Genomic DNA, 15342 nt, shown 5'->3' on the forward strand with positions numbered 1-15342 from the left:
CACTTCAGAGACATCTGGTGCTAGCCACTGCCAGAGACAGAATACCAGACCCTGGGTTAGATCCAGTCTAGCAACTGCTGCTTTCTTAGAAAAAGAAAACAACAGACTCGTTAATTTGATACTAACAGCACAGCAAGAGTTCTGTCCAGGGAAACTGAACTGTCAGTGAAAACAGACCTTGATCATGTTTTGGTTTAGCTATTATCAGAAAAAGGCTACTGCTGCAGAGTTTTCTGCAAGTATGATATTACTCCTGTTTTAGGTAATTCAGAAAGGAGTGTTGAGAGCAGATGAGAGGTAGATAAAACAGCTTCAAAACGAATGAAATCAGAGTACACTTCACTTTTGTTGAGAAGAAACCACAAACTTCCAAGGGTTTATTTGTATTCCTTGACTCAAAATGTTCATTGCTCAGTTATACACTACCAACCACTCACCTACAGCATCAGAGAAACAAAAGAGAATGATTCTTCAACCCTCCCTGAACTAGACAAATCTGTCAGTAACACCAGTTTGTGTCTCTAACAGGTTGAGTTACTCAGGATGGATAAATTATTGGGATGTTGTGAGCAAGAGGAATGACCTGATTAAGATTACCGTGAATTTATGTGGGAGGCTCAGTAATGTAGAGCCAAGAAGATACAGAGTTGTGAGAAACTGGAGTGGGTGATGCCAACAGACTTGAAAGGCTATTGTCCTGTGAGGCAGTAAAGCAAATTTTAGGGCATTTTCCATAATACCAGAAAACATCCCAGCTGCACAATACAAAACAAGGGTGCAAATTCTGCCTTATTCAGATGTACTAAAATGCTGTGAAAGGATAAACTTCTTCATGTCAGATCAGGCACTGTCTACTTCCACAGGCATAAAGTACCATCATGAAACTCTACTATGTGCTCTGCCTTATCCAATATAAACACTGATAAATTGACCACATGGATAAGAATCACATTTATACTGTCAGGTGATCTAGGAATACACATTGTGTATTAATAAACAGGGAACCAGGATGTTTAAAAGCAGTAATTCACAAAGCATCTCACCATCAGTGTGTTCAGGGACCCTTTCCAGCTCCCTAAACAGCCTCAAGGCCTCTCAACTAGTCTATTCTCCTTTGCTCCAAAAAATTAACTCAAGTACCACACTCCCTTGTGTGTTTCTCCTATACTGAAGTCTCTCTCTACCACATAAATAGCAATATTGAATCTTCATAATCATAAGAAAATTTCAACATAATACAGAAATATACAGTAAGGCCATAAGTCATTGCTACCATCAGTAGGTACAAAACAGCCCAAGTCTGTCTCTGGCGGAGACTGGGTAAATCCCTGACAGTAAAGTCTAAGAGACCCTTTACATCACTGCTGTTTTCAAGCAGATTCCCCTCATTTCCTTGGAATTTCATTCTCCTTCCTACAGTGATGGCTGAACTATATTTTGCCTCCCAAGGGAAAGCTGGATGCCTGTCACTTGAATTGCTTACAGCCAAGCTACTCAAAGCATATGAGAATATGCTGGGGGAACAATACTGCATATGGTTTCTCAGCATTCCTGAGAGCTACAGACAGAAAGGGATTGATGGAGTCAAAGCCCTCCCTCCCACCACCCTTCAGTCCGACTCTTTGCTCTGGAGGGGTGTCTGACCCAGTGGGCTAATCAGCAAGGCACACACATTGGCACACACAGATTTTCCCACACAGAAAGCCAAAACACTGGTTTTTCAAAGCATTACTTCAAGAGCTAGACACAAAAGGCCTACATGCCTTGGGCAATGGGAGTAAAGTCCCAGATTCCACCTTTTTAGAGGTGCTTAAGTGGTTTAACTTCAGGAAGATGCTGCCCTCCATATGGAAAAGAAACCAGTCCTCACAGGGTATGAGGAGACAGTAGTAAAGTGGAAGTTTCATCCAAGAGTTTTCCTTTAAGGGACTGACTGCTCTCTCTCTCTTACCCTAGGCACCTGCCTTTGTATCCAGAGAAACTCAAGGCAAAATCACCTCAGGCAGCAGACTGTGGTGGGAAACAAACTGGACATACCTCACTCCCTACTGAGTTCCTAATGATGCCCTGGAGTACCTTGCTGAGTGTCACTAGAAGCAGCCTGGGCTCTGTGGGACAGCAGCTGCTGCAGGACAAGGAAGGCTTCATGCCAAAAGCAAGAGCAGTTATAGTGCTGACAGTATGAGTGACAAGTATAAAGACAAGATTTGAGGAAAAAAAAGACAACTTCCCTGAAAGTCAGGGGACAAACATCAGAGTCCAGTGATTACATATAAACCTCACCCTAAAGAGTGCAAGGACAATACTGTGAAGCTAAATAGGCAGACCTGAGTCTAGCAGTAAGACATAAGAGTTTCCATCAATCATACAGGTGTGCTGCTGGATGCTGGCAGCAGGCTGCATGTACTGGATGTTAAAGGAATGGAGATTACGAGCATGAGCACAGAGACAGCTTCTTGAGTGAGAAACATCCTAGAATGAGATATTTAGAACACTTCAGGGTAGAAAACAGCCCTTCTGTTATCCATTGTCCCTATATTTAAGGGAATTACTTCAGGAGTTTGTTTTGGTTTTTTTTTTTTTTTTTTCAAAGAACACAAACAATTACTTAAACAACATACCCAATTTACATAATCAAAACTACCTTCCCAAGTCTTGGCTTTTGGGTTAGAAACTTTTCTAAATTAAGGATTTTAATTTTCTGCCATTATCAGATATTCAAAAAGTTCACAAAACTATTGGTAACAAGGAAAATAAAGCTTTCATTCTTACTCTGCTCTCAGTGTTTCATCTGATTTTTTTTTTCCAAAACCTTTCAATACTTAGTATAAATTTCCCTTGGAAAGTTGCTAAAAAGCTTCCATCTCTACAGAAAACTTTATAGAGGAATCATAAACGGTTGAAGGTGGGGAGCAAAATAGTGTGATTACATTTACAACCACAACACTTTGCAGCAAAGAAAGAGTAAAAAACCACACATTCTAGATTGCCTAGCACTGCTAGAATGATTAATTACTGGTATGTTACTGTATTTCTTCATGTGTAATTCGACTGCCATGCCATGTCCTGGCTTCATCTGGGATGGAGTTCATTTTCTTCTTAGTAGCTGGTACAGTGCTGTGTTTTTCTGGATGTAGTGTGAGAATAATGTTGATAACACACTGATGTTTTGGTTCATCTGAGCAGTGTTTGTCTTAAGTCAAAGGCTTTTCAGTGTCTCGTGTTCTGCAAGTGAGAAGCTGCACAGAAAGCTGGGAGGGATCATAGCCACGATAGGTGACCCAAACTGGCCAAAGGGATATTCCACATCATAGAACATCATGCTCAGTATACAAACAGGTGAAACTACTTGGAAGGGACCAATTGCTGCTCTGGGATGGGCTAAATATTGTTCTGTGGGTGGAGAAGAATTGTACTGTGCATCACTGGTTTCTTGAATTCTGTCTTCTCTCTCCCACTCCTTTTTATTAAAATTATTATTAATATTATTGGTGTATTTAGTATTACTACAATAATATTTTGTTACAATTACTAAATTGTTCTAATCTTAACCCATAAGGTTTACCTTTTCTGATTGTCCCGTAACACATTTAACTTAGACAAAAAACATACAATCTCACACTTGTGACAATAATGTAACTCCCATTACGACAGTATCTGAGCAAATCACAATCTTTGGTGTTCAGTCTCAATTCCAGGTGTCATTAGACATCTTTCACAAATTAAAAGTGAGGAGTTATAGGACTAAGCAACTGGCTTGGGGTCACAACAATGACTAAGGCAAAGCCAGGTACTAAACTTAAGTCTCCCAAACCAGTGCTCTTACCACTGGATGTTGTTAGATTCTCTTACCCTCCACATATGAGTCTTTATCCACACCATCCCAACAGCAAGAACATAGGTGAAAACACCATGGTGAGAGAGGCTTTTCCATTTCTCACTCTCACAGCAGCAGTTCACTGCATATCCCAGCAACCTCATAAAAACAGGATGCCCAGTAAAAAAGACTTTACAGTCTACAGAGATAATGACTTCCTCTACCAACTGCACTTCTGATTTGATAAACAAAAGGTACGGGGGAGATAAGGCTATCCAATCATGGGTAGTGCTAGGATACTGCTGTAACCACTAAAACTGGAAGTGTATGCTCATCTGACAAGAAAACATTAAACAAGATTTTGGGGAAAAAAAAATCCTTCATACAGGATTTGGGGGGGGGGCCCCCCCCCAGACTCAGACCAGAAGCAGAGCCCAATTCATTTCTTTGGTAATGGCCAACTCACAGTAACTAAATCACAGACGGTCCTGCCAAGACACGGCCAAGAGAAGCCATATCTGAAGTTACTGGGAAGCAAAGGTTGTGTCTCACACTCCCTGGTACAGCCAGGGCCTCAATTACTAGCTCAGTGTCACAGGTTATTAATGAACTGGCACATACTTGCAAGCTGAAAGGTAATGGCCTTTTTATAGATGTTAGAAATGAGTTAATTTAAAAGAAGAATTTCAAATAGTTCATTACATTCATTTCGCAACTCCCTACCAGATTCACTTGCTCAGTTCATTAAACCTGGCATCATAGCATAACCAAATATCCATTTCCACTCAGAGGTGTGACTGCACCTTGAAAGTCTAGAGATAACATTTTTGCTGCAAAGGCTGTAGGAGGACAGAGAGCCTCTCTTGCAACACCAGCTGCTCCCAAAGCAGAACTGAAACTCATTAGTTTTGCTCTTTCAGGAACCAGTTCCCAAATCACTTATAGTTATTGACAAAGAGCACACTCAACTCTCTCTCCTTACCTTTTAAAGACATGAATTCCTGTAAGTGCAAAAGGACCATCCTGTCTATAAGGTCAAGCTACGGCAAACTCCATCCCACCATCCCATTTTTTCATGTAGCATCTACCAACTGTGGTGTAGAAAACACAGTCAGGGGATCACCTACACAGTACATACCTTCTGTAATGTTTTATGTGACATGCCCTCTTCTCGGTTAAAAAACAAGTTTAATTACTTATTCCTTTCAGAAACACACTGATTACACCAGAGCTGCAAAACTTACCTCTCAGGCTGCTGTTTCACTACCTACACTGATGCAACTGCTGAAATGAGAAAACAGCAAAATATTTACCTGCTAAAATAGTAAAATGAAGAGTCTATCTGCTACTACAAAGTATGCCAAACACTGGAACAGTTCCTGAACTTCTTTCTCATGTCACTTAAAAAAAGGCAAAATAATTATTAGACTTATCATATTATAACACCACCCACTGTTCTTCTGTTCTCTTGTCATGCACCTTTTAATAGTTTCATTTATGCTTTAAAATACAGACTTGTTGGAACAAAGACTACCATCTTGTTTCAAAGTGCCAATTCCCATATCACAGGGTCAAAAAGCTGTTGATTTACAGAGGATTTGTATTTGCATTTAGTTGCAGCTTCTTCGATGACCTAAATATTAATGACAGAAAAGAAAAACTGCCTGAAGTCCAATTTGGTTCAAATGCTGGAAAAGGCTACCTTATGGAAATGGTTTGGGGAGCAGTGAGGGGAGTGTCCCACTGTCAAGCAACATTCTTTCTTAAATGGGATAAATTGCCAGATTATACCATGAGGCAACTTTCTGAAAGTCAAAACAAGACACCCAAGGCTTCTGATAACACAATTCCTTAAAAACACTATTGCCTGATTTTATTAGGCAATATAATAATATTAGCATTAATAATGCTAATATTATACTTCCTGGGAATAAATAAAAATCAACAAAATAGTGTTATTATTCCAATAGCCATTCAACAAACAGAGGGTTTGGGCTTATTTTTTTGTTAAATTACTCACATCCCTAAGCACCATCAGTAACACATCTGAAAAACCCTTTCGTTTATAGCAGCTGCTCACAGCAAAGTCATCACCTAAACCAGATGCAAGGCACCCAGTGTTGACATTTGAACAAAGGATCAAATATTAATTACAGTAAGACCCCTTGATAATGACATGCACAGCTATTTTCAACACATGAAACAGAAGCATCAACTCCTTCAAGTCAGCAAGCGTGCCCCAGATGTTTCAACAAGCCTGTCATTTACAGACTGCATCATACAATCCCTTCGGATGACTGATACTTGCAGCAGGCAGGGGACTACAGCAAGCCTGGAGGATACATCCTGGGATGTCTTGAGAGAAGCAGCGGGTGAGCCACCACCAACATAGCTTCAGCAACGTTTTGAGTTTTCCAGAAACACTCAGGGCTCTCTTGTTTAGGGAAGAAGAGACTGGGTTTTCCAGGCTTCCCCAGAAGACAGTGGGGGATTCAGCAGTGCTGAATCTTGCCCAGCCAGCCCACAGCTGCTCCACGAGCAGGTTGGAGTACCCAGACACAGGCTCCATTACTGCCATTTCAGTCTGAGTATTGTGCCTAGCGTACAGATTATGGTTTGTGGCATCATTATTCAATTGTTATTTAAGAAAAAGAAAGAAAGGGAAAAGAAACCCTGCCACACTAGCTTCTAACCACCAAGTTTGTCCAAACACCACCTTTTTGCTCAGTTCTCACGTACCACAGCAAAGGGTTCCTCTCCAAATCAGCCCCTGGTTAAAACACCCAGGCACCTTATTTGCTTCATGAACAAGTTCTGTATCATGCCAATCAACAACAGCTAATTACTTATCCAACCTGCTTTGACCTCCAATTAGACAGTCATTTTTAACAGAGCAGCAAAGGCAGCACACTTGCTGCGCTCACCACACCTCCACCCTTTGTTTCCAACAACACTTTAAACCTCAAAAGTACTGTCTGGCAGATTTTTATTTTAGCACTACAGGCTGGGGGCAGAGTGGCTGGAAAGCTGCCGAGGGGAAAAGGACCTGGTAGTGTTGGTCAACAGCAGCTGAACATGATCCAGCATGTACCCAGGTGGCAGAGAAGGCCAATGGCATCCTGACTTCTACCAAGAATAGCGTGGCCAGCAGGACCAGGGAGTACAGGATTGTCTCCCTGTACTCAGGACTGGTGAGGCTGCAGCTCAAGTCCTGTGTCTAGTTCTGGGCCCCTCACTTTAAAAAGGACATTGAGGTGCTGGAGTGTGTCCAGAGAAGAGGAACAGAGCCAGAGAAGAGTCTGGAACTTGAGACCTATGAAGAGCAGCTGAAGGAGCTGGGGTTGTTCATCCTGGGGAAAAGGAAGCTCAGGGGAGGCCTTATTGCTCTCGGCCTGAAAGGAGGCTGTGGCAAGGGTCAGACTCTTCTCCCAAGCAACCAGTGACAGACCAAGAGGAAAAGTTGTGTCAGGGAGGTTCAGGGTGAATATTACTCCAAGAGTAGTTAAGCTTTGGAAGAGACTGCCCAGGGAAGTTGTGAAGTCACCATCACTGGAAGATGTCCCCAAGAACAATTAATGCGAGTTCTGCCTGTGGTAGGATGCCAGGCTGAGAGCCCTCATGGAGGCATGAACACTGTATTTAGGAAAAAAGAGAAGAGAGGATATAAAACAAGTTGGAGAAGAGAGAGTACATGCCATTTCATGCAGTTTAGAGAGCTTTTCTGTCACAAGTGAGTGAATCAGTAACAGAGAGCAGAAGCAATGTCACTGCAGGGGTTCATGCTGCATCTATGAGCTCTCTCACTATGAAAAAGCCTGAATTTAGATCAACAAGTAACAAGACTGTTGACAGTAAATACAAGCCAGAGGTTATGTATACAGCAGATGTTACCAAATCTTCAGGTGTTAGTTCAGCTGTGTACAGATTAAATGCAGCAGGCAGTTTAACCTATAAATGGCAGTTCATTGAAGGGGCACAGACACTGCTCACTAAGGAAAGAACTGCTTCAGCTTCCCAGCTTATGTAGTTGTTACACATTAAAAATCTCCATGCAGCTGCCCTCAACGTAGCAGTATTCCACAGTTCCCCCATTTCACATACAGGTAGTGATCCACTGCTTTGCTGAACCTCAGTACCCCCATTTCTGGTTTTGGACCCGTATTTCCTGTCCTGCAAGTATCCCAACTCCACTTAATATGCCATACATGCTCATTTTTGAGGGATGTGGTCCAACACCACACGAAGTAACACTTTCTTCAATAAAAGGGCAACAGAAAATATTTTGTAATTCTGCTAAATTATTAATAATATGTGAGGAAATAAACCTTTTTAATTGAAACTGATATTTTCAAGTTACAGTAATCAAGAACTGTAGAAATACAATTTTTTATTTAAAAGTGTTTTTCATGAAGTGTCTCAACAAAAGAATTGCAATTAGTTCTGCTTAGCAACCAGCCAACATCAAAAAAACAGATGGTGAATTAGACAAGAAACCAAACATATGATCAAGCCTTTGAAATGCTATCAGTTAATTCCTTTCCTCTTCAGAGCATGAGTAGTAGAGACCATAAAGGTAAATAGTATTTTTCCATCAACTAACACAGCAACAGCTCTGCTGTGTTAGGTCAAAGGTTACTCTTTGCTTTCATTGACAAAACCAGTCACAGAGAAATTTTCTAGATGAGTAATAATTGACCAGGTAACTTCGGGACAATATTTCTTCCTAAAACAAATCTCTCAACTTTTCAAATTTCTAGTTAATTTTTGAATGTTGGCAAAAATAAGTAAAGTCTCCCACATGCCCCAGGACAAATGCCACCCTTAGCAGGCACATGGAAAAAGAAGAGGAAGCACATTTGGGTGCGCACCAGGGAGTGCCAGCTTGAGAGTCATGCAGGTGGCATACTCTGCTGTACTCACTAAGAAAATCAGTTCACTTTTTTCTTACATTTTGGAAGAGACTGTGAATTCCTCCTTTATCTCCTTTGTTATGTCTTGGGTTTTCAAAAAAACACAGAATGCAGAATACTCTGAAGTACTTTTTGCTACTATAGTTATAATGTAAACTGACCACCCTGCTGAAATGAGGAATGAGTTCACATCCTAACTTAATACACATTCCCACCTAACACGGGCTGTTCTTACAGTGCTTAGGTCACATCACAGAGAACTGTTTCTCACAGGAAGGAAAGTGTGCAACATAATAAGCACACAAGTTTATTCATACACATGCTCTCTTATCTGGGGACTTCATAACTCTACAATGCTGCAACTGTGCTACCGTGTGCTTCACATGACTGCACAGCCAATCAAACTGTCCCTGGGAGAGCCAAATGTGTAAAAGTATGGTCAAAATCTACTCAGCACTTCCAGTGAGAACTCATTCTGGACTTCTCTAAGAAGGTATATTTAGTTACTGTGGAGGCTCAAAAAGAATCTATAAAAAGATGATAAAGGAAACAATTTAGCTTTTTTTTTTTTCTTGAACAGGAAAATTAGTTCTTTAGCCCTGAGGTAGTACTATGAATCCCAAGGCCACATTTCTGAAGTATTTCAGACTAGAAGATACTGTACAGATTTTTTTGCATTAAGAACTGCAGTCTTCCAAAGTATGATCTTCTCCTAAATCCTCACCCATTTTCCTTCTACAATGGAATATATTAAGGTCATCCAACAGATGCAACTGACTTTTTCAAGACTTCCTTTTCTATTCCTTTTACACAAAGCACAATCATTATCAAAAAACCTAGCAAGCTTTGGCATCTCAGGTAAGCCCTATTTTCCCAGTGTTTCCAGTCTTGCAAGCCTGATATATACATTGCATCCTTTTAAACACAAAATTGCAACAGAAAACACACCTTGGCAACTGACACCAGACAAGACTGAAAGAGAAAATCCTGTTTGCCTGTGAGCTAGAGTTCTCTTTCATCCTTTATGTTTGCACCAATTAGAAACTTTTTATCATAGTGAACACATGGTGGGTCTCCCCAGGAGACCTAAACAGAGCAGGACCAATTGATGACCAGATTAAAGAAAGTAAAGGCAGAAGTCACAATCTTGGTTACATTGCATCACTGGAAAGCCAGCAGAAATCTCTGTAACACTAGAGCGCAAGATTTTTTTGGATCATCTGGTGGGGAACAACTCTCAGTATAAAAAATGTCAAGAAAAGAAATACAATCACACTGAAACAAGCAAGCCCAGGAAACGGCAAATAATCAACCATAGCACATGGCAAACACTCCCACCAGCTTCAGGTTCCAGGCTACTTGGGAGCTAACAGCACTACAGGGTGAGGTGGAACTAGGATTTTATTTCTAGTTCCCTTCCAATTCCTTCCAGCAGTCACGTCCTTCTCCCACTTTCTGATTTCAGCACACAGCAACCGACTGAATCTAACAGACAGGGTAAAGGGACTATTCAGTATTCCTGCCCAGGAATCTGTTCCTTTCCAGCCACTAGGGTAATTCTATTACAGGGACAGAAGGGGAGGTGAGTGGGGAAGGATGACAACTCAAGCTTTCCATTCTGGTCTTAAACAAATGCAAATACCCTTAAACACTCACCCCCTTATTAAGCTTGTCTCTGCTATCCGCAGATAACCTGCTGCATTCAGGGAGCCACTTCAGCCTGCAACTTCCAAGAAGTAGGAATCTACTCATCAGTTAGCCCTATCTGTGCCTGATGTGCTAAAAGGCTATCAGAAAAAGCTGATAGGGCAAATGCAATAACACAAAACATTGTTATCAGTACCCAGGTCCCCAGTCACACCCTTCCCACATCTGCTGAAAATACTTTCACAACTCCTTGAAGCTGATGATCAAAAGGCCAGTGCACCCGTAGCCTAAACCATTCCTTAAAGCCAAAAAAGCAAAGCAGCAGGGGCAATCTAAGTCAGTGGCTTCTCTACATATCTTGTAAGTTTAGAGGCATCTGAAAACACTAGAAAATAAGCTTACTGCTTTAAAGGGGCCCATGCCAAGCACCAAGGAACAAATGAATTTCAGCAGCATCATACAAAGCCAAATTTGGTCCCCAATTAAGAATACAAATGACAGCTTGGCACTTCAGGTCTTCCCTCACAGTGACAGATCAGCAAAACAGGGCATAGACTTTTTACCTTCCTGATCATATTAGTACCAACAGCAAAGCTGTATTAAATTTGAGACTTACAAAGTTACATGCACACACACTGTGCAACAAGCTTCAGCCTCCTACATGGGTTGAGTCAACTAAGAGATAGATTTATTCTGTTAGACAGGAATTATTTAAAATAACTTTTCAAAATAAGACAAAAGAATCATGCAGGACCTTTAATGGGCTAGCCTTGAAAGAGGTCCTCAAAATGTTTGGTAGTGTTACATACTCAATGGGGTTCCACAGGAATAGCACAATTTAACACAAATATCTATCCCGACTGTACAAGTTCTCAGAGGATGGTGTGGCTTTTACCAGTGTCTGAACATTTACACAAATGTGCATTTCTAACACAAACATACTTTGTTCTTTCAAGCCTGAATGCAATATGCTAGCTGAAACACCCATTGTTTGTAGAAGCTCTTCCTGAAGAAGATAAATACAATTTCACCCAAGTGAATGAGGTGACTGGATTTATGCCAGGAACTAGGACAAATGTTTTTTGATAATACCCAATCTAAGCCTCCCCTTCCTCAACAGATTAAAAACAGACACATATGAAAAATCCCACAGTATTCCCAATCCAAAATTCAGGGGTATTTTGCTCAAAATTTTTTTCCTTAGCCTGTCTTTGGAAGGCAATTCAGATCCATTCACTGGGTGCCACACTGACAATCTGGGCATAGTCAACTCAGTAATAACTGAAAGACTAGATATACCTTTATCTGGCCTTCTCTACTCCTGACAGGGAAAATTTATTTCAGTGTTTATGCTTCTAATATAACTGATAGTTACCGTTTTTACTTCAGAACAGCATACTTTTCCTCTAGCTTTTATACTGCTTTCTTTAGCTTTTTAAAGCTTACCTTTATAAATAAACTTTATCCTGATACAGCTGTGATGCAGACAGCAGCCTCATGTTCACCAAATTCCCCCCAATGTGTTTATTATTCCTTTTGTCTCAAAACTAGAGTATGGGTGCTAAATTTCTACCATTTTCTGAATCATACTTCCAACGTAGTGACTATTAAGGGTGTTTTTTCCAAAGTTTTGCACAAAAAGCAATTTTTCTCCCTATTTTCTCAAGAATCTAACTTCAGAGGATTTTGATTATTAAAAGAGAGTTATTTTCAGCTGTCAAAAGTCAAAACATCTAAGTGTTCATTTTACAAACTCCAAGCATGGTAATGTTTTCGAACACTATTCTTATGAGGAGACTACTTTCTACTGACGAAAGCTACACTTCTCTTTGGGCTCACACAACACCTATTCTTAGAGCTCCTAAATATCAGCTACAAACTTTCCCCAAAACAGACAGGATGTCAGAGGCTGGTCCCAATACAAACCCATGTAGGGGTCACCCTGGAAGTAACCGAAAATCCTTAGATAGAAGAATTACAGTAGCTTTAAGTGGGTTGGGAGACACTGTCTCTTTGCCGCCTAAAGTGGTTTCTTCTAGACTACTGGGCGCTCGCCCCTTCAGAAAGTATCCAAGTTCATCGCTATGTAGAACAGCTGAGAAAAGGTTGTCAGCTAATGCTATTGCCACGTTAACAGCCTTTCTGAAGGGGAAAAGAAACAACCAGTTTCCCTCCAATCAAATCTTATTTGTTAGTGGAGAAAAAGAAGAACCAAGAATTATGTTTAAAGCATAAGATCGCATCGAGACAATTTTTAAGGGTTTGGTTTAGTTTGCCGAGTTTTTTCGAGCCACAGAAGAAGTGGTGGCACCTCCCGAAGGACCAGACACCGAACACCGCACAGAGAGGGAAAACGGCCTCGTTCCGCACTCCCCCCGTCCCCTTCCCGCAGAGGGCGGCTGAGCCCGGGGCCGGCGGGTCCGGAGCCGCGCTCCCGCAGCCGGGGCTGCGCGCACCCCGCGCCGGGACACATGGGGAAGGACAGCTTCCCGTCACATCTCCGGGGGAAGGTTAATTACCTGTGGGCTCCTCACGGCAGCCTTTGCAGGAACATAGCCCCATGGCAGGTGGCAGCGTCCCTCTCGGCCCCAGCCAGCCCGCTCCCTGCCAGGCGGGGCCGCCTCCAGCATCCCTGGCAGCGGGGCGGGCGGCCGGGCACGGGCTCCCGAGAGGTTACGCAGGGGCAGCGGCAGGTTGGTGCCCTGGAGCTCCCCGCCTTTGTCGCCCGTATTTCCAGCCGGCCTCGAGGCAGAACTCAGCGCTTCACGGCTCCCTGCCCCTTAAAACGCACCGGCTTATTAATTATAGTCGCCCCTTTGAAGGGGTGAGAGCCACCGGAGCCTGCTTTACGGGAGAGGCTCTCAGATGGCCAGAGGGCAACAGAGAGTAAACGTAAACCTTCAGTGCGCATAAAAAAATACCAGAAAGACCATTTCACCTCTTGCAAAATTCTGTCAAGCACAGGACAGGGTCATATGGTATCCCCCCACAAGAGTAAACACTTCTCCATATATCTGAGTCTCCACAGAGATACTGAGTGTTGCAGGGACCTTGCATTCTTGCAAAGGTCAGCACCGCTCTAGCAATATTCAGAAGGCTTGTTTACACACTCACTTTTAATTGCATTAACCTAACTAAATCAACAGCCACAAAGACAAGATAAGAGTTTTGCTTTGGAATAAGGAAAGAACAACATCCCTACAACAGATGTTTGCTGGTTCTCTGATCACTATGGGCTTGTTTTCTAGACCATGCAGCACTTCACTTAAGCCGGCAGGGACCCTGCTTATTGAAGCCCCACTGCCCAGGTGCAGCAATGCCCTAAGCACTGCATCAGAGTCCCACAGTTTTTGTTATACACCAACTCACAGGCAAACTGGCTGCCTTTGCAAAGCTTGGATCAAATGTTAAGAGTTAGATGTCACAAAGAAGCAACTGAATGATATAAAATCTTTTCCAGGCTGGACACTGCAAAAAAATACACTCCTTAATAGCAGTGTGCAATGCACAAAAATTACAGTGTGGGTGGGAGGGGAGAAAGATACACAAATAAGAGGTTTGGGGGTGGGGGGAGTAACAGGGAGCTACATCTTTTAATACAGTTAAAATATCAGAAACAGCCTGAACCCAAGACCTGATGACAATCTGCAGCTCCTGCTCCCAGTACATATTCCAGCCTCTTGAGATTGAACTATAGTTCTTCAGAAAGGACTTCCAAAAGAAAAAATTAACAACCTAAAGGGTAGACATTTACCAGGTCTCCCACCATAAAAAAAACCAAAAACAAACAAACAAACAAACCCCTCAAAAAAGCAACAAAAAACAAACCAAAAAAACCACCAAAACAACCAAAAAACCCTAAAACAAACAAAAAAAAGCCCCAAACCAAAAATCCCCAAAAGAAACCAAAAAACCCCTACAATAATGTTCTAGAGAGAGGTCCTCCAGCAGAGTATTCTGCTGTTAACTGCACACTTGAGCAATCCCAGAGTATGAGCATTCATTAGTTAGCACAAAAAACCAAACAAAACCAAATCCCACACAGGATAGAGGATGGACAGGGCAGGAAAACTTTCTCACCACCACCAAACATACTAGAGGAAATTCAAGGTATTCCTGCAAGAGAACTGAAGGAAATCCAGTATTCTGGCTTTGCTGGTACCAACTTGCTCCTCTGGAATAGATGTGTGAGAATTCATCTCAGTTGTTTTGTTGAGCTTCTAAAATCATCAGACAGTGCCAATAGCTGACAGCTGCTTGGAAATCCATCTCTTGTGCAAAGTGCTACCTTGCCCTTGTAAAGCAGCAGATACTTCCCTTTTTTCTTGGCTAGAGGGTGATCTAATCTCGGGGAAGAGGCACATAAACCACCTGCTTGAGGGGCTGGACAATCTCCTGGCAACACTCCTGCATTTCATTTACCTAAAGCAACTCCGGGCAGCCACCAGCAGGGTAAGTTTTCCAAGTTCTGGAAAAGCCAAAGTGTTTACTAATGGCACTGTCAGATCAGTGGTAGATAAAATGGATGGAGAAAGCACCCTGCTCTCCAGCTGTTCCAGCCTGGCAGCCAAGTCAGCTCCATGGGGAAAGGTGCTAGATGCTGTATCTCAGAGAACCCCCCAGAGTACCTAGAAGTTACTGAAATTTGAGTATTTAAGAAGTTTTAGGACTATTATGTACATCACATGGGCAGATAGAGGCTGATGAGGGGTTAAGCACAGATGTCTGATACAGACAATCTGACCACTTCAACAAAGCATTTCAAGAATTTTTTTGTTTCTATTACTGAAACATTACAATTTTAAACTCTCATTACTTCCACAAAACATTTGGAAAACTGACAAAAAGTTTCTCTTACCTTTTGATTATGTGACATTACCTAAAGGAATTAAATGGTACCAGATGAAAATAGCTGAGATTCATTTCCTGCAGTAACCATCACCATGTATTTAAAAGAACAATCTTCAG

General features: G+C 41.9%; 1 protein-coding gene across 5 annotated transcripts in view; it reads right to left on the reverse strand.

The window, feature by feature from the left end:
* ARHGAP22 (Rho GTPase activating protein 22) overlaps positions 1 to 15342 on the reverse strand; it is a 131415-nt gene that overhangs the window by 81476 nt on the left and 34597 nt on the right. The window contains exon 1 of one of the 5 annotated variants that reach the window (XM_042018843.1): positions 14470 to 14646. The exons of 3 other annotated variants lie outside the window; for them this stretch is intronic. Coding sequence is in view for 1 of the 2 variants with exons in the window: in XM_042018842.1 (XP_041874776.1) it covers positions 12894 to 12936 (43 nt within the window). In the remaining variant the exon portion in view is untranslated. Of the gene's footprint in view, positions 1 to 12893; positions 13141 to 14469; positions 14647 to 15342 lie in introns of those variants that run through there. One more of the 5 variants, XM_042018842.1, reaches the window with a different exon arrangement.

Source organism: Corvus kubaryi, unplaced genomic scaffold, assembly GCF_017639235.1.
Source record: "Corvus kubaryi isolate FWS band 111438036 unplaced genomic scaffold, C.kubaryi_AGA036_p1.0 138, whole genome shotgun sequence".
Classification (NCBI taxonomy): domain Eukaryota; kingdom Metazoa; phylum Chordata; class Aves; order Passeriformes; family Corvidae; genus Corvus; species Corvus kubaryi.